Source organism: Eutrema salsugineum, unplaced genomic scaffold (assembly GCF_000478725.1).
Source record: "Eutrema salsugineum unplaced genomic scaffold, Eutsalg1_0 scaffold_4, whole genome shotgun sequence".
Taxonomy (NCBI): Eukaryota; Viridiplantae; Streptophyta; class Magnoliopsida; order Brassicales; family Brassicaceae; genus Eutrema; species Eutrema salsugineum.
Window position 1 is genome coordinate 3331987 of NW_006256686.1, and position 19772 is coordinate 3351758.

The window sequence follows — 19772 nt, forward strand, 5'->3', positions numbered from 1 at the left end:
ACCAGGCAAACACCAGGCAACACCGAGAATCACCAGGCAAAACCGGGAATCACCGAAAAACGGCAGGAATCCGCAGCGTCTCCTCAACGACCAACGGCCGCGGTCAGGAGACGCGCGACCGCGGTAGTCGAGTGCTCAGCCGCGGTCACATTCACGGTGCCGCGGTCGATGCACCTTTGGCCGCGTTCCGTCAGTTGCGACCGCAGGTCCTCCTCCTGCGGTCTATTGTCCAATCTTCTCGTCTTTGCCGGGCCGAGCAGCTAAAAACAGATCTTTTTCTTTTTGGTTTTTCTAATTTTCTGATTTTTTTGTGTTTTTGTTTTATAAAATACCTAAAATTTAAAAAGAAAAAGAAAGCATAAATTCTAAAAAAGGGAAAGAAAAATAAAAGAAAGAGTACCTAAATGGGTTGCCTCCCATTAAGCGCTTTTGTTTTAAGTCGTTTAACTCGACGTAAGCATGAGGAATCAGGCTGATTTGAATGGCACTCCACTTGATGTGCCTTTATCACTTCCGGTTGGTGGAGGTTTTACTTCTTCTCCTTGAAGAGAAGTCTTCTTACCTCTACTCTTCTTTCGGACTTTAATGTTGTTCAGAACCCTTTTTGTGTTTTCGATCAGCTCCTGGATTTGGTCCTCACTAGTTTCTGTTGCATCCGGTGGAATGATGATCTTGATCTTTGCAAAAGCTTTCGGCTTCTCCTTTTCTTTCTCTTTTGGCCTGTTTCCTTTGCTTGGAAATTCATCTAAGATAGTAGGATAATACCTTTTTCTGTCCACATTGAGGAAAACAGCATGCCGGTTTGCGTGATCGATTATTGCTCCTACTGTAGCTAGGAATGGTCTCCCGAAAATGAGTGGCCTCTCCTTGTCTTTATCCATCTCCAGGGCTTGGAAATCTGCTGGAACGATCTTATCTCCCACTAGAACTTGTAGATCATGAATCGCCCCTTCAGTATCTTTTTGAGATGAATCTTCAAAGATAACCTTAACCGTCAATGTCCTTAAGGTTTTTATGCCCAATTTTTGGCAAATGTCTTAGACATGATGTTGACATTTGGCTCCGGAATCGCACAAGCAGTCTGTAAACTTGATTCCTGAAATGAAACACTGGAAAACAAAACGTCCTGGATCATCGGCTTTGGTAAGCCTTTAAAACGGTGATCGTTCAGGTACCTTAAACGGTGGCTGCTTGGGATCGATATCCTTGTACAGTGGTACAAAGATTGGGGTTTCTTCTTTCTTTCCATCGGTTCCGGACTCTTCTTCGGGCAATGTGGTTATGGCGTTGCAAAACTTCTTAGGGTTATCTTCAACTCTTCCTGGAAGAACTCCACTTTGCCTCTTCATAGAGTCGGCTGTTTGGGCGACTTGCACATCTAACGTTTTTACGTTCGAAGATAAAGATTCAAACTTACCATTCAGATCATTGTACATGCAGTCCACTTTCACGTTCACGTCTTTAGATGCTTTTTCGTTCGTCATAACGAGCTGTTGGATTGACTGTTCAAGTCTACCGATTTGTGAAGCTAGCTGGTTCGTCGTGACTCCTTGCTGTTGTACAAATTGATTGTTAAAACCCGTACCTTGGTAGTTATATGGCTGCCGCGGTTGATATGGTACTATTCCTCCAAAGTTTCCACCTTGAAACTTGTTTTGGAAGGATTTTTGCTGAGGTGGGTAGTACTGATCTTGAGGATTCTCCACATTTGGATTGCGGTAAGAGAAATTGTTGTAATTTGCATTCCGGAAGTTGTTGTTGAAGTTGTTGTTGGAGCGATTTTGGTACGGCACCAGTGCTCCTACGTAGTTCACATCTTCTTCTTGAAATGCTTGATTAATGTGATCGATATCACTAGGTCCTTCATCTTCTGCGCCATTGTTGGTTTCACAGGCATGGATCGGGCGATTGTTGCTCTTCAGAAGCTGGCTCACCATGTTCTTAAACTCGGTTATCTCCTTGTTGTCTGTTCCGGCTTGCTTCATCGATCGATCGTATTCAGGACAGTCATTGCTATTGGTTTGAGCCAAATTTTCGATGAGAGCTCTTCCTTGGGTTATCGTCTTTTGCCCAAAATCTCCATTGCTAGCTGTATCAAGTGAAAGTTTGTATTTTGGTTGCAAACCTCGGTAAAATGTGCTCAGCAGGCTTGATCCATGAAATCCATGATGATGGCAATCACGTTCATACTCCTTAAAACGTTCCCAAGCTTCATAGAAAGATTCAGTTGGCCCTTGTTGAAAGGTTGAGATCTTTGTTCTCAAATTGTTCGACCTTGACTTAGTGTAGAAGTGGTTTAGGAAAGCAGTTCTACATTCTTCCCAATTAGTAATCGATCATGCAGGCAAAGACTTCAACCAACGGTGAGCTTTATCTGCTAATGAAAAAGGGAACAACTTACACTTTAAATAGTCAGGTGGAACTTGGTTTGTTCTCATCATGCTGCAAATTTCTTCAAAAAGCTCGATATGGTCCATTGGGTGCTCAGAAGGAACTCCACGGAACTGGTTTTGCTTCACCAATGAGATGATTTGAGGCTTGACTTCAAACTCGTTCCGGTTTGGAAATGGTACTTGAATCGCAGATCGATTCTAAAAATTTTGAGTAGGTGCATCAAAATCAGCTATGTGATGGTTCCTGGCTTGTCTTCGGTGTTGATTTGCTGGCGGAATGGGGCGATGAACGCGTTCATTCGGCTGCATTGCTGGGTGGTCACCATCGGCTACATTGATAGGTGGATCAAGGTCTTCACGTCCTTCTCTCTCTCGGTTCTGGTGGTTTCTTGGAAGAACCTCATCATCCTCTCCATCTTGTCGAGCATGATCACCTTCTATGTGATCATTCTCTTCGTTTTCTCCATGTTCGGACCTGTCTTGGTCCATATTTAAATTTCGATTAATAGGATCTCCAGGCTGGTCGTCGTTGGCCATTCCTTGCATTCGTCTAAGTCTTCGAAGTTCTCTTTCGTGTCTGTCTATCTCGTCTAGAATTGGAATGTCTCCTGCAGGTCTACGCCTGGTATTCATGCAATTCAGAGAAAGACAAAAGAAGGGAAAGATAGTTCAGAAAAACTTTAAGAAAGAACTAGAGATCAGGTGTCTAGAACAGAAGTTAAAACAAGAAAAATAGCAAAAGGCAGCGAAACAAATCCCCGGCAACGGCGCCAAAAACTTGATGCGTGCTCGTGTCAACTACGTGAGGGAACAAGTTTTACCCTTAACAAAACAAATGAAAGCCGCAAGTGCACAGCTAATCAGTTGTAGTATTTAGGGATCGAATCCACAGAGATTTGTGTGCCTGGTATTCTTCTACGGTTTTTAACTTTATGTCTAGACTAAATTGGTTTTAAAGGTTGGTTGTTTTTCTTGCGAATTAAACTAAAACAAAAGAAAGCAAATAAATCTATCCTAAAAAGCAAGTAAAGAAAATCGAATGAAATGCAAATGGAATAAGTAAAATATCGAACTAAACAAAAATAAGGCAAGTAAAATATCGCATGAAAGGTAAATAAAGCAAGTAAATAACGAACTAAGGAAATTGAAATGCAGGTCTAAGAAAGCAAGTAAAAATCGATGGAATTGTAAACTATGGCTAAAAACGCTGAGATTTTGGGAACTCTAAGGGATCATAATCGGTTTTAACACTAAGGTAGATAGATTGGAATTGACGGATAACAATATATGGGTTCTAGAGCTAGAGTACGGCGGTATGACTACGTCACCGTCGTGATCATAACCAACTGTTTCTCGCAACCCTAACCAGTAGGTTTCCACTCTGGCCCTGGAAGGGAGAGAACGCAAGAGCTGCACAAGACTCGTCAATACTCACGATGTCGCCGCAGGTAGGTTTCCACTTCTACAGAAAAATCGCCTGTTTCATTCTAGGGCTGATACTTAATGAAAACTTTCGCAACACTAACTATCTAGATCAGATACTAGGTGATCAATCAAGCATACATGCAATAAGAACAAGAATAAACAGAGAACAGGTCGAAATCCCAGATCTATAAACCTAGATGTATTAATCGATTATGAGAGCCCCTTTCGGGAACCCTAAGCCCAACTCGGGATCTACTCAGACATGGCTGAGTTCGACATCATCATTGGTTTTAATAAAAGTAATGAAAAACAGTAAAGAAAAGAGATAAAGAAAGCTTCTCTATTGAAGAATTCGGACTTGAAAAATCTTCTACAAAAATCTCATAAAAACGGCTAAAGGAAAAAGGGTTTCTGTAAAGTATATAGGGTTCTCCCTAAAAACGACATAAATGACATGTATTTATAGTCTTCAATACTCCATGGTCTCTAGGGTTCCGGAATTGAGGTTGGGAATGACTTTGGGCTTCAGATAAGTGGGCTTTAAGTTGGAGCTTGAATGCCGCGGTCGGGAAGCTTCTGACCGCGGCAAATAGCTTGTTGGCCGCGGTCGCGTGAGTTGCTGGCCGACTCCGCGTGGCTCTAGGGCTAATGGAATATCTTGAGATCCTACCGTTGGAATGTCTCCAAAACAAGTGCATTTGAAAGCTGGTTGATTATTCTATAAGTTGTCCAATTTTGAGGGTGATCAGACGGTGAGAAGGTCTTCGTCTCTCCATGAGAGTTCTGACGGTCTGCATTTATCCAAAAGAGTCTTTTTGTTCCATTTTGTGCCTCTTTATCCCAAATTACCTGAAAAGTCTTTTAAAATCCGGAAATATAGAAATCCTTTGAAAACCTTTGAAAATGGAGTAAAAACACCTGTAAATGATATTAAAATGATCCATAAAAATGGTCAAAATCCAGTGTTATCAGTCTTGCCGATTCAACAGATTCAGTTACAATCCATATTTTAGGACCCAAACTTCTATTGCTATAGGCCACCAATAATCTGAATCCTGAAGCCAATTCCTAAAGCCATTATATACTTGATGAGTTCAACATAGTATTTGTCTAAAGTTGTTAGAAACATTGACATGAGAGGCTGATGAAGTACCACTTAAGAACGTATGTCATGTTTTATTGACAAGTCATCGCTTACTTTGTCTGAAAGAAACACAAGTTGTTAAATAAAAAAGTTATGTGGTTTTATAGTGATTAGTGTAAAACTTTAAAAGATCACTTTTACATTTGTTACGTGTACCTGAGATAACTTGAACGTCATCTAATTACTAAAGTGCGTTTAAGTATCCCAGCGTATTAGTGCATCTCAACATGCATATACTACAATGTAGTGTACAGTAACCCTTATCATAGAAACATATTTCGATTCTTTATAACTTCAGAACTTATAAGCAATGTCGATCAAACATGTTTGATTTTCCTATGAAATTTTTTAGGTTTTCAAGATATAATACTGAAGTACAATGGGACTGCATAATCTTATTAGAATTTCAAATTCTAATGAAGATTTTGCAGAAATAATATAGTATTTTTTTTTTGTTTGAAAACAAGAATCTGAAACTAATCTAGGTGACATAGAAGCAGCGCAGATAGCCGAGGAAGATCATATGATATACATCAGAGATCAATTTATAGATATATTATAGATCAAATTGAAATACTTGATCTTAGATTTTTCTATCTGTGCATTGGTTTTTTAGTTTATTTTATGTATAATATACATATAATAACCATAGTTATATATATTTTTATTATATATATATTTAATTTAAATAAAGATTATATACCACATTTTCCATTCAACTATATATTTCGAACCATTTGATCCGCACTTGATCTATGTGATCTACTTTTGATCCGTTTCAATTGCTAGATCTGCACAATCCGATCCAATTTCTCCATTCAGCATTCAGAATCAGAGCCTCCATCTGATTTTTTAGTTGACTATATAAGAGCAATATATTTTAGAGAATAACTAATAAGATAACAAATATTTCTCCAAAAAATATTACCTATCATACGAGAAAGCACAGTGGAACTCTTGGAAGAATAGCTGGAATGACCTTCGTCGTCTTTAAAAATGCTAGAATAGCCTTGTTAAAAAAACTATTTTATTTTTTATGTATGTTAAATATGATGAAATAATTGATATCAATTTTGTCCTTCAAAGTTCAAACATATTACAAATCTAACCAACATATATTCACCCAAGCCTAGTTTATCGGATCGTACCCTAAATCAAAATCGAGAGTCTCTACCTAAGTTTTTTTTAAAAAAATTTCATTCGAAAATTCCCTCGCACGGGATAACTAAGAAAACCTGAGGGATCTAAGCAATCGATTTTGAGGCAAATTTCATAAGGTAAGTCTATTATTCATGTTAATTTTGTTTTAGTCTCAGATGCATATCGATTTACTGTAGTTTTGATTCGATTGTAACTGACTTGCGGGATCGCTCACCTAGGATGGCTCGTACAAAGGGTCCAAATTTTGGTTTGAGAGATGCATTTGAAGGAGAAAATCCAGTTTAAGGATCTGATGAGAGACCATCTCGGATTGTAGATGAAGCGGAAGCAGACCCTACGACTTTAGAAGTAGCAGCTTCTTCAAAGGTATGTAGATCGAATCTTAATAGAACAACTAGGAAAGACTTTTGAAAAAGTACAGAATTTTGTATGTTGGAAATTTTTGGTATCTGATGAGAGACCATCCCAGATTGTAGATGAAGAGGGAGCAGATCCCACAGCCTTTAAAGCAGCAACTTCCGGTGACTACTCAGATTCAAAGGTATGTAGATCGATTCTTAATAGAACAGTTAGGTAGAACTTGTGAAAAGTACCTGATTTTGTATGTTTGAAAATTTTTGGGTTTGTTGAACCAATTAGTCCTTTCATTTCATGTTTGTTATTGATTTGAGGATTGTTTATGAACTTCGGGTTTGGGTTCGCTCTTGATTTCTAGGTTTTAGTAAAACATACTATGTTAGATTTTTTTTTTTTTGAAAAACATAAAGTAACATTTCATATAACTATGTGTCACAGGATTCCGAAGAGGAAACTTAACCATTGCAACCCCTGCAGATGTACTTCTAGCTGAATGAGTATAAGAAAAAAAATCAAGTTCGCTACAAAGTTTTATACTTATATCAAGGCAGAAGTGAAGGCACCTCTAAAGAAATTAAAGTATCCGCTTAAATCGGAGGAGAAGAGTTGGTTTATGAATCACACACAGTTGAAACACTTTTTTCACATGCATCAGGACTCAAACCACAAGATTATGGGCATGTGGATGCTACTTGTTCGAACATCATGTACTGATAAAAAAAGAAGAGGCTTGGATCGTCATGAATAGTATTCTCATCTGCCGTAACTATTCACTAAACTATTCTCGAATGAGTAGTATGGATTTTTTGTAGAAACATTTTGGGTGGGAGCTTAAGTAAAATATGCAGATGTAAAAGAAAAAAATAGAGGTAATGAGACTTTCTCAAAATAGCAGCATTCTATTACATATTATAACCATATATATATAATTATATATATGTTATTTACTGCTTATTCCATTCAACCATCGATTTTGGACCGTTAGATCTATTTGATCCCCACTTGATCCGTCTTTGATCTACTTGAACTGCTGGATTCGTACCGTCCGATCTACTTTCTCCATTCGGAGGCTCCATCCTCCATCTTTTTTTTTTAGCTGAGGATATAAGAGCAACATATTTTAAATATTAACTAACAAGATAATGAACATCTGTCCAAAAAATATCACCTATCGTAGGAGAAGACAAAGTGGAAATTATGAAATTTTTTTTTTTAATTTTGTCCCTCAATTCTTCTTTGATTATTCCAAGCTTCATAATAACTTCGATTTCACCATGTAAACTTCCATACCCAAGTTCTCTAAGAACATTCTCTAAATTTGGTTTGAACTCCCCTACAGATTAACCAGAAAGAATAGAGGTACTCTCTACATCCCGAAAAATCTAGAATATGAAAATTAATAATACAAAATTATGTTCAAACTATATGAAATGGATATCTACCGTTTAGACCGTTTATATAATCTAACCAAATTATACGAAAAGTGTCTTAGAAATTGATGAAAATGGCCTTTACGAGAAGTGTCTGAGGAATTGATAGTCTTTTCGGCAGAGAGTGACCTTTGCCCTGAGGCATGTCGCCACCATCATCGCTGAAAAGCAGATGACCATGAGATACGTCTTACCACTCAATGGATTCAGTTACAGTCCGAGTTTTGAGGCCTAAACTTCTATCACTATAGGCCACCAAGAATCTGAATCCGAAAACCATGAGTATTTTTTTTACTATAATTGTTATTCTAACTGTTAAATTTTTTTTCCTATCTCAGCAATTTATCTAGTTCATGAATACAGCTAAAGGATTAATAGAATTAAATATTTAAATAACATAACTATAATAATACTAATAAAATAAAATATATTAAAAGAAGAATCTTTATTTTGTTTTACATATGTAAAGTTTTCATTTTTTTTTCTTTTATATTTAGAAATTTCGGATAAATCTGAAGAAGCAGAATGATCAAAATGAGAGGAACCGAACTTTAGTAACTCTGCAAGAAGAAGGAATGTATACTGGAAAATGAGCAATTGGATTCTACAATGGAAAAAATATCCAATTTCCAACACATCATATCAACAACATTCCTCAACCTTATGTGCGCAACAGAGCACAAACCCGAATCTCATGATGTAGCTTATATATATATATATATATATATATCACATCTCGGAAATCATCATCATGATGGTGTCTTCGTCATAATGTCAAGTAGAAACATGTTGATGACTCACCAACATCAACATCACCATCATCATCACCATCATCATCACCATCAAAACTCTGAGTTCACATGTATGGAAAATGAAGAAGAGAGTTTGGTTTATAACGGATATGAGGCTGGGGTTACAAACCTGACTTGGTGGCTCACGCAAAATTTGGAAGAAATGAGTTTATTCCACTTCAAGAATCCAGTGACAGTCAACGATAACTAGTTGTCTTCCAATCCACAACAGATGATGAACGTTCACTAAACTCATGAATCAACTATATATATTACATATACCTTCATTTCATTCATCTTTCACACGTAGTTCACTTCTTGAACATGTGATGAGGCTTAATTTTTTTGTTTATGAGTTACATCTTGGTACTCAATGAATTCTGTTACAATTTAAATTTCAGGGTCCAAACTTCTATTGCTATAGACCACTAAGAATCTGAACCTGGAAATCATTATGATTTGATTATTTCGTAATAGTATTTGTCCAAATTTATTAGAAACATCGGCGCGAGAGGCTGATGAAGTATTACCCAAAAAGTATGCTTTGTTTTATTAACAAGACAGAGTCATCTCTTACTTTGTTTAAAAAAAAAGCACAAGTTTCTAAATGAAAAAAATATATGTGTATTTTAAATGATTACTGTAGAATTTTTTAAAGATCACTTTTACTTTTGTTTCGTGTAATTTGGATAACTTCAGTGTAATCCAATTGCTTGAGTGCATTTAAATACTTACTACATCTTAACATGGAGAAAACGATATATTCCCTCATAAAATTTATACCTCCTAATAATTCATACACGCACTATTGAACCATGCCTATAGCTACGTAGACTTAAATTATTTGGTCAATTACAATAAAGCCACAAACTGTGAATTATCCGTCAATAATTAGTAACATCGGTTTACTCTGATATAAGATTTGTTCGAGTTTTTTTTATTTAATATATTGTGTTAGTCTTTTTAAAAATAAAAACAAATAACTGAATTCTAGGATTCAATATCCGAAACTGTTAGCCTACAGCTAAATGCTCTACCAACTAAACTAAACAATTTTTTGACTGTAATTATCTAATATTATTTATATAGACATTTGGTGTTCAGATGTTTTGTCCTAAATCGAGCTTTCTTATTTGATTTCTTACAGGGATGAACCCTAATCAATGTTTACTCTCCAGCTCACGCACGTTGGCCCCTACGAGGACGACTTCTTCTCCGCAGGTAAGCATGGACCATTGGTCCCATCGCTGATAACAGCCTTTTCCTCCCTTAGATCACAATTGTGAGACCGACGAGTACCACAGCGAGAAGAAAATCAAGGAATTAGAGAGCTTTGTGGATCTGAAGCTGTTTTTCAAAGGATTTGACCTTCGTGGATCTCAAATTAAAAAACCCTGGTTAATGAAATACTACCCACTGCCTAAAACCATACATCTATATTTCATTTTGAATCAGTCAACAGTCTATTCATTGGTGCTGGCGATTATGTTTGTCGCCGTGATCCACAAAGAGTAACACACACAAGAAAGCAGCGAACACCAAATTTCTATATGAATAGTATTTACGTAATTATAATCATATTAATTTTTTATTTCGGTTGGTAAAGGGATCCGCTTTTGGCTTGGAGATTCAGAGATCGAATCCCAGAAATTCCTATTTTTTTATAAAAAAAATAAAACCACCAAAACGACGTCGTTTTGAGCTGTTAAATCGACCAATCACATATCGAACCAAACCGAATTGCCACATGTCAGCCATGTAACTAATCATTGACAGAAAACTCATACTATTTACAGTTTTGGTGAAATTGGCCGCATTTCAATATTTCATGTAGGAAATTCAAATCATTAGGTAGTTCATGTAGCTATAGGCATTGTTCAATAGTTCGTTTATGGGTTATCAGGAAGCATAAAGTTCATGGGAGAATAGGTCGTTTTCCCTTTTAACATGTTACAATGGAGTAGAGGTATCAAACGGGCCACTCCGCGTCCAATGGGCCAGATTTGCTGCGGATTTATTTTTTATGGTTTTTGATGGGCCAGCCCGCTAAGATTGCAGACAATAAAACTATGTCCAAACCCGCCCTGCTAAGTCCAATGGATAAACGGACTAGCTTGCAAGCTAAAAATATATAATTAATCTATTTATCGAAAGTTTTAAATTTTATTAAATTTTTTAGTGTTTTCTAAATTCATATGGTCCAATTTGTTTCTCATTTATGTTAATGGTGATATCGACAATTGAGGATAAATAATCAAGGAAGCCAGCAAATTAAAACAAAAGAACTGACAAAAAAATTCAAGAAAACCATTGTAATGATTTATAAGATTAAAAAAAATAAAAACAAAATACTCCAAACAAACGATACAGTAACAGTAAACTTAGTCTCACGCAAGAACTCCCAGAAATCTTATAAGAAAACTCATGTACTCAAACTCAAGCAGCAATAAATATCAATCTTCATAATTAACAATTGACTCAAAAGAAAGTAATGTCTTATCTCCATCTTCAAATTCTTCATCCTCCTCTACATAAAAAAAAATAAAAAAATAAAAACAGAATCTTCTGTAGGAGATATTTATGTAAAGGTTATATTAGTAAATAGTTAGCTGTAAACCCTCTCGTGTATGTACTATAAATATGTAATCATTCTCTCTAATGCAAATTAAGTTCCCTAATCTATATGGTATCAGAGCAGCGATCCCAAGAAACCTAAATTTTTCAGCCGCCAACTTTATTTTTCAAAATCTTCTTCGCCCATTTTTTCGATGGCTCAATCTCCTCAATCAACCAGCGAAACGATCTCGATCAACAACAATGATCATCTCATCAATGTCAACATGGAAAATGTTACCAAACTCACCACATCCAACTTTTTGATGTGGAATCGTCAGGTTCATGCTCTTCTCGAAGGGTACGACCTCGCCGGCTACGTCGATGGCACAACAGCTGTTCCACCTGCTACAACTACGGTCGCAGGTGCTGTCACACCAAATCCTGAGTACACGGTGTGGAGAAGACAAGACAAACTCATTTATAGCGCACTCCTTGGTGCTATTACAATGACCATCCAGCCGCTCCTAGCCACTGCCAAGACCTCGTCGGAGGTCTGGACCACTCTCAACACGATCTATGCCAACACAGGTCGAGGCCACATGCAGCAAATTCGCCACCAGATCCGCGAATGGTCGAAAGGATCGAAGACGATCCACGAATACATGCAGGGGTTCACTACTCGTTTCGATCAGCTCGCCCTTCTTGGCAAACCCCTAGATCTGGAGGATCAGATCGATTATATCCTTCGTGGACTTCCGGAAGACTACAAGTCGGTCGCCGATCAGATTGAGGCCCGTGACATGCCTCCATCTCTCTTAGAGATCCATGAGAAACTCTTAAATCATGAAGTTAAGCTTCAAACAGTAGTGAAGACAGCCTCTTCATCGCCGATCACTGCGAATGCGGCTCAGGTGCAAACCTCGTCCTACAACAACAAATCTGGCAACAATTACCGAGGCAAAAACAACAACCGCAATCAACAGACTTGGCAACAACAGCAACAATTCTCGCCTCGTCAGGATCAGTTCTCACCTCGGGGCTATCAGGGAAAGTGTCAACTTTGTGGCACCTATGGACACAGTGCTCGCCGATGCTCTCAGCTACAACAACAAGGCAGCTCGTACAGTGCATCTCCACGACCGTTTCAGAGCAGTTCGGGGTCATGGCAGCCTCGGGCTAATTTGGCCGCAGCATCCTCGTCTGGTGCTAATAACTGGGTCCTCGATAGTGGCGCCACTCACCACCTCACTACAGACTTGAACAATCTCTCTCTGCATCATCTCTACAATGGTGGTGAGGAAGTAACCATAGCTGATGGTTCTGGACTCCCGATCTCGCACACTGGTTTTACTTCCTTACCTACACCCACTAAATCTCTGCAACTAAATGATGTCCTTTATGTTCCCAATGTCCATAAGAACCTTATATCTGTTTACAGATTGTGTAATACTAACCAGGTGTCTGTGGAATTCTTTCCTGCTCATTTTCAGGTGAAGGACTTGAGAACGGGGGCCCGATTACTCCAAGGCAGAACTAACAAAGAGCTGTACGAGTGGCCACTTACATCCCAAAATACCATACTCTTTGCCTCACCATCACCAAAAACGACTCTATCCTCTTGGCATTCCCGGTTTGGCCACCCATCTCCACCTATTTTACAAACCATTGTCTCCAAATTTTCTTTACCTTTTTTCTGATTCTATGCAAAAACAAAATCCCTGTTCTCATTGTCTCATTAATAAAAGCCACAAGTTGCCATTTTATACCAATACCATTTCTTCTACTTACCCTCTCCAATATGTTTATTCTGATGTCTGGATGTCGCCTATAATGTCGATTGATAGCTACAAGTATTATCTGGTTCTTGTAGATCACCACACCCGATATACGTGGCTCTATCCGTTGAAGCTGAAATCGCAAGTCAAGGAGACATTTGTTGCCTTCAAAAATCTCGTGGAGAATCGTTTCAAGCACAAAATCGGTACTCTATACACCGACAATGGAGGAGAATTCCTCGCCTTACGATCTTTTCTGACTGACCATGGCATCTCCCATCTGACGTCTCCACCACATACACCCGAGCACAACGGGATTTCTGAGCGTAAACATCGACACATTGTCGAGACGGGACTCACTTTGCTTCATCAAGCCTCCATTCCGAAAGTTTACTGGCCGTATGCCTTTGCGACGGCGGTCTACCTGATCAATCGTTTACCAACGCCGGTCCTTAACCATCTCTCTCCATACACCAAGCTTTTCCAGGAAGCCCCGAATTACATGAAGCTCAGGGTTTTCGGATGTTTGTGTTTCCCATGGCTCAGGCCATACACAAATCATAAGCTCGACGATCGCTCAAATCCTTGTGTGTTCCTCGGCTACTCTCTCAGTCAAAGTGCTTATCTCTGCCTTGATAGAGCTCACTCTCGAATTTATACCTCACGCCATGTGCAGTTTGTGGAAACCCAATTCCCTTTTGCGACAAATCCACTGACATCGCGAGATCCAGATACCACCGATGACCTCCAAACCAACCACGCCTCACCCACATTTATCCCGCTTCCTACACCGCCACTCGTACAGACTCAGCAGCACGCGCCCCTGACCTCGGTTCTTCCCACGTCACAGCAGGCTCGACGGTCACATCCAGTGCCCTCTGTTGTGACACATCCGGTGAGTCATGTCTCTTCGGAACATGACGATGAACCAACCACATCGAATGTGGGTCTAAATGAGAATTCTACAGGCTCTATTCACCCAGGCCCAAATCAAATATCTTCCCCACCAAACACACATCTCGGCCCACCTAATAACACCACCATATCCTCTCCACAAATACAATCACCTGCTCCTGCAATCCCCAACCCGACAATAACTTCCCGACCACCACTCTAAACCAATACTCACCCAATGCAAACTCGCCGGAAAAACAATATTACCAAACCCAATTCCAAACTTACCCTTACAGCCATCACCACCACACCAACCATACCCACTACCGTAAACCAGGCGTTGCGAGATCCTAAATGGCGAAATGCCATGAGTCAGGAGATGAATGCCCAAACTCGAAACCACACATTTGATTTGGTGCCGCCCAGACCGAATCAACATGTCATTCCGACGAAATGGATTTTTACGATAAAATATCTCCCTGATGGTTCCATTGACAGGTATAAAGCGAGATTGGTAGCTCGTGGGTTCAACCAGACGTATGGCATTGACTATGCAGAAACTTTTAGCCCAGTGGTGAAATCGGTTACAATTCAGACAGTTCTGCAACTTGCGGTTAGTCATGGCTGGCTTATTCGACAATTGGATGTCAATAATGCCTTCCTCCAAGGAAGCTTGAATGAAGAGGTATATGTCACCCAGCCTCAGGGATTTGTCGACAAGGATTATCCGCATCATGTTTGTCGCTTGCGAAAGGCTCTTTACGGCCTCAAACAAGCACCGCGGGCTTGGTACCAGGAGCTGCGAACATATCTCGTCGGGGTGGGCTTCCAAAACTCCCTCGCTGATACCTCAGTGTTCATATACATCAGTGGTAACGATCTTGTCTATACGTTGGTCTACGTGGACGACATAATTATCACTGGAAGTAAGCCCTCTCTTGTTTCTCAATTCATCAGTCTACTCTCTACACGTTTTTCTTTGAAAGAACCGACTGACTTGACGTATTTCTTGGGCATTGAGGCAACTCGAACTTCAAAAGGCTTACATCTAATGCAGCGTAAATATATTATTGATCTTCTCAGCAAAGTCAAGATGCTTGATGCTAAGCCTGTCTCAACACCTATGGCTCCAACGCCGAAGTTATCTCTTACTCTCGGCACTCCTCTCTCAGATCCCCGAGAATATCGTGCAGTCATAGGAAGTCTTCAGTACCTGCAATTGACTCGACCGGATATCGCATATGCGGTAAATAGGCTATCACAGTTTATGCATTCTCCGACGGATATCTATTGGCAAGCGGCTAAGAGGATTCTGAGGTATCTTGCGGGTACTACCAGCAAAGGTATTTTTCTTCGTGCTAACTCCCCACTGTCATTACACGCATTCTCCGATGCAGACTGGGCAGGGGATGTCGACGATTTTGTATCCACGAACGGGTACATCCTGTACTTAGGCACTACACCCATTTCGTGGTCCTCTAAGAAGCAAAAGGGGGTAGCCCGATCTTCCACTGAAGCGGATTACCGAGCGGTTGCGAACACTACTTCTGAGCTACTCTGGGTTTGTTCTCTTCTTTCTGAACTTGGTGTCACTCTGAACTCGCCACCAGTAATCTACTGTGACAACGTCGGAGCTACCAGACTTTCGGCCAATCCATTCTTCCATTCACGCATGAAACACTTGGCACTTGACTACCATTTCATCCGGGAGAATATCCAGTCCGGCACACTACGTGTTTCTCATGTATCCACGAAAGATCAGCTAGCAGATGCTCTCACGAAACCTCTTCCCAAGCCTCGTTTTCTTGAATTGCATGACAAGATTGGAGTGATTGAACTCCCTCCATCTTGAAGGGGCGTGTAGGAGATATTTATGTAAAGGTTATATTAGTAAATAGTTAGCTGTAAACCCTCTCGTGTATGTACTATAAATATGTAATCATTCTCTCTAATGCAAATTAAGTTCCCTAATCTATATCTTCATCCTCCATCTTCAAATTCTTCATCATCCTCCAAGAAATTCAAAAATGACACAATGATGCATATCTGAAAAAAAAAATGCTTGTATATCTGAGAAAAAAAACTACACAAAATAATTAAATTACATTAGGGCATCTCCAATCCTATCCCATTTCCTACTCCAAATGCAATTTTTGGGGAAATTATTTTCCAACCTTACTCCATTTTCATCTCCAAAGTGAGAAAATGCCATTTTTTCCTCCAAATATGGAGTAACTCCATTTTCGACTCTATTTTGCAGTTGAACTTTTGAATTTATAAATTAGTCCTTCATTTTTTTTTATAATTTTTTCATTTTTAATATTTTTATAATTTAGTCTTTCATATTATATATACTTCATTTAAAAGAAAGGATAGAGTAATTTAAAAATTAAGAATACAAAATAAAAAACTATTAACTGAAATTAAAAATAACATAAAATGGTGATATTTAAATTAAAATGTACTTTGTTTTGTTATTTTAAATAATTTGTCATGTTATTTTTATATTATAATGGTTGAATTTAAAATAATAATATAATGTATGAAGGTTTTTAAAAAAATAATAATAAACAGGTTTATTTGTAAATTTTATAACTAAAGTGTATTACTAGTAACTAAATATAAAATAAGAAAGAAAAAATTTATTTAGAATATTTTTTTTTGAGTTGAAAATAAATAAATACGTTGGAGAGAAATTGAACTCAATTTTGGAGACAAAAATTGAATAATACATTAGAGATGCTTTTAGAAACAAGAAACAAAAGGCATTTAATGTGTATTTTTTTAAGACCATGAACATTGTAGAGATTCAATGAAGTCTCTTAAGTAATATTTTAATAATATATATTAGCTGAATACCCATATAAGAGACCTATTGTTTTTGATCAAATATTGTAGAGACCCTTTGGAATTGTTTTAAAAAAAAAACATTTTACTCAAAAAAAGATAATTATTTCATTACAAAGATTAAGAGAAGAACATAAAAAGAATTAAAACATAAATTTTGTTACAAACTTCAGTTGACATTTTAGTAATATCCAAATTTTTGCCAGATATTCTCCATTAAATCGGCTTTCAGTTTATCATGTTGTCGTCTATCACGAAGTTTTGTTCTTGCAAACATACTATTCTCAAGATTTGAAGTATCTGTTTCATATGCGAGATCTACAGTTGCACTTCCGCTTCCTTCTCCGTGATGGAATTCTGAAACATTTGAGAGTGCGTATCCATCTCTTTCATGGAAGAGAGGAAAAAGACAACGAATGGAAGAGAGAAACAAGACAAGGAATGGAAGAGAGAAAGAAGACAAGGAAGACAAGGAATGGAAGAGAGGAAGAAGACAAGGAAGACAAGGAATGGAAGATAAAGAAGAGAGATAGAAGACAAGGAATAGAAGAGAGGAAGACAAGAACACACGAAGTAGTGTGTGTGTTTAAGAAGATCTTCTTTTAAGAAGATCAAAGGGAAAACAAGTATCTGCGTTTAATAAAGTTCAAACAAACAAGTCTTATTTTAAGAAGACAAAAGGAAAAAAAAAATCATTTATCAACACTTAACCACTTCGACGAGACATTAACCTAACAAAGAGCATTCAACTCAACTCTAACAACCCTTTATTACCATTAACTATCTCTAACAAGCATTTATGACCAAACCTATCTAACCATTCTTATGCCAACTCTAACAAACAACCTAAACAAGCCTTTATTACCATTTAGATAGTGTATTAAAAAGCTTACCAGGTTTGTCCGCAAGTTGCACTCCTTGCACTTGTTCCACTACACTCGCCTTGGAAGATTGCCCTTTTCGTGAGCTGCATTCAAAGATAAACAAGTTTGGTTAGCTGAAATGTTTGGAGATAGTCATCAATGCATATAGACAACCACAAAAGATAAACAAGTTGAGTTGGAGATAGTCATCAATGCATACAGACAGATGCAGTGAAACTTATCTTGACTGAATCCAGCAAACACAATCTCAAGCAAACAAAAAGGCCTATCAAGCAAATACAATGACCAAATACAAAATCAATTTCTATTTACACTAAGTCAACAATCGATGTAACCAAAACCATAAAAACCAAACACCCATACTTCGATCCTTTATCGATGTAATCAAACCATTATCAAACAAATCCTAACTCAATTTCAAGAGTCAAACACTAAAACCATATACTATATCCTTAGTCAATGTAATCAAAACCATAAAAACAAAACACCCATACATAAATCTTTAATCGATGTAATCAAAAGCATTATCAAACAAATCCTAACTCAATTTCAAGAGGCAAACACTAAAACCATAAAACGCCCATACCCTCTATCCCAAATCGAAAACCCTAAATTAGTCAAACCAATTGAAACCCATAAATCAAATAATCATATAATTCGATCCCTAACCAATTCAGAAGAAGAAAGAATCGAAAACCCGAACAGATGAAGATAGAATTCCCGAATCGATCAGAATTAAACTGATTCAGAACGGATTGATTTTGCAAAAAAAAAAAGAGAAGACAGAAGGGAAAGAGAAGATGACTTATCTAGGCGTCTCGATCCTCTGCTGTTGGCCTCCCAACGACGATGCCGCAGAGATTCGCCACCAAAAGGTTGTCCTCGCCATCGACGAGAAAAACGGAGAAGACGAGGCAAAATGGGTCGGGGAAAAGAGGAAGGAAAAGAGAAAAAATTTTCCCCCAAATTCATTTGCCAATCACATAATCACACGTGTCTGTCAATACGGTCTCTTATAATTTTATTTTAAGCGACGTTCCAACTTTTTGAGAGACGCGTTTTTGATAAAAAAATTGTTTTTTATTAACAGGAGACGCGAAAGATATGTGCGATGTTCATGCTCTAAGCCAGTCTTGTAAACAAAAATCGGTTTACTGATTCTAGCTGATCAGGTGCAGCCTACATATATTGACTTTCTCAAAATAATAAGAATAATAACGTAAATGGTAACGTAAACCAAATATTAAATACCAGAGAACGAACTACTTACATTATAACTCATAAAATTTCCTCTTTGTTCTTCGTCCTTATTCTGCTGTTGGAGAGTATCACATGTGTCCGAAGAAGGTGATGTTGATTTTGACTTGTTCTCATATGCTTCAAAAAGTACAGAGTTTACCACGTAAATACAGTAACTTTGCATCACAAGAACTACTATCAACTTTTGAGAAACAATATTCTGCAAGTAATAGCTTAAACCTTGGATCAAACACTATTGTTATTGCAAAAATATCGCTAACTTCTTCCCAATACTTATCAAACTTCTTCTTCATAGGGATAATCATGTTCTCATTCTCTGTCAACCAATTTCTGATTTTCCAAACTTGCATAAAATACAAGTTTTAAGTTGGATATATAGAACCTGATATAAGACGAGTTATCTCATCAAATGGCTCCAAAAATCACACATCTCCTTCACTCGTTTCCATTCATCTTCTGTAGGGTGAAACTTGTAGTTCTCCCCATCAATGAATTTCAGACTAGCAAAAGCAGCTCGATACTTAAGAGCCATATCAAGCATTTTATATGTTGAATTTCATCTAGTAGGCACATCCAACACCAGACCAGCTTTGTATTTTATACCAACATTTCCACACACTTTTCAAACAATACCTCCTGAAGCTTCAACATATTTGATATACTCTTCCTGATCTTATGCAAATAATGACCAAGCACCTTCAGCCTGTCTTGAACAATGAGGTTAAGAATATGTGTTGAACATCTCACATGAAAAAATTCTCCTCCACACAACAAATCATTTCGCAACACAGACTGAGATTTCACAGTGTCTTACATGGAATCATTCCTGGTTGCATTGTGTATAGTAAGAGAGAA

The 19772-nt window shown here is 37.9% G+C and overlaps 1 protein-coding gene, 1 long non-coding RNA gene and 1 other non-coding gene across 6 annotated transcripts; 2 read left to right on the forward strand and 1 right to left on the reverse strand.

The window, feature by feature from the left end:
• The first annotated feature begins 2160 nt into the window (after positions 1 to 2160).
• LOC112084816 lies at positions 2161 to 2267 on the forward strand. Its single transcript, XR_002898476.1, has one exon. It is a non-coding gene; the product is annotated as a small nucleolar RNA R71 (small nucleolar RNA).
• Positions 2268 to 6106: 3839 nt separating this feature from the next.
• On the forward strand, positions 6107 to 7370 carry LOC112084639. The gene is made up of 4 exons (XR_002898309.1): positions 6107 to 6239; positions 6342 to 6489; positions 6593 to 6664; positions 6919 to 7370. It is a non-coding gene; the product is annotated as an uncharacterized LOC112084639 (long non-coding RNA).
• Positions 7371 to 7388: 18 nt separating this feature from the next.
• On the reverse strand, positions 7389 to 18621 carry LOC112084638. 4 transcript variants are annotated; one of them, XM_024153903.1, is made up of 3 exons: positions 18467 to 18621; positions 17667 to 17740; positions 7389 to 7576 (listed from the first exon to the last, which is right to left on the reverse strand). In XM_024153903.1, exons 1-3 carry the CDS (start codon positions 18544 to 18546, stop codon positions 7425 to 7427), a joined length of 306 nt encoding a protein of 101 aa, XP_024009671.1. In that variant the 5' UTR covers positions 18547 to 18621; the 3' UTR covers positions 7389 to 7424. The 4 variants fall into 4 exon arrangements, with proteins under 4 accessions (XP_024009671.1, XP_024009672.1, XP_024009673.1 ...); XM_024153904.1 differs by lacking the exon at positions 7389 to 7576 and adding an exon at positions 9273 to 9969; XM_024153905.1 differs by lacking the exon at positions 7389 to 7576 and adding an exon at positions 10988 to 11228.
• Between the last annotated feature and the right edge of the window lie 1151 nt (positions 18622 to 19772).

Bases quoted from the DNA above. Each gene is read 5' to 3' on its own strand.
- LOC112084638 (XM_024153902.1), bottom strand. From the start codon at position 18,546: ATGGCGAGGACAACCTTTTGGTGGCGAATCTCTGCGGCATCGTCGTTG. The intron at 17,741-18,466 runs ATAAGTCATCTT...CTTTGAATGCAG, and splicing joins CAGAGGATCGAGACGCCTAG to CTCACGAAAAGGGCAATCTT. The intron at 17,131-17,666 runs GTAAGCTTTTTA...CAAATGTTTCAG, and splicing joins GCAACTTGCGGACAAACCTG to AATTCCATCACGGAGAAGGA.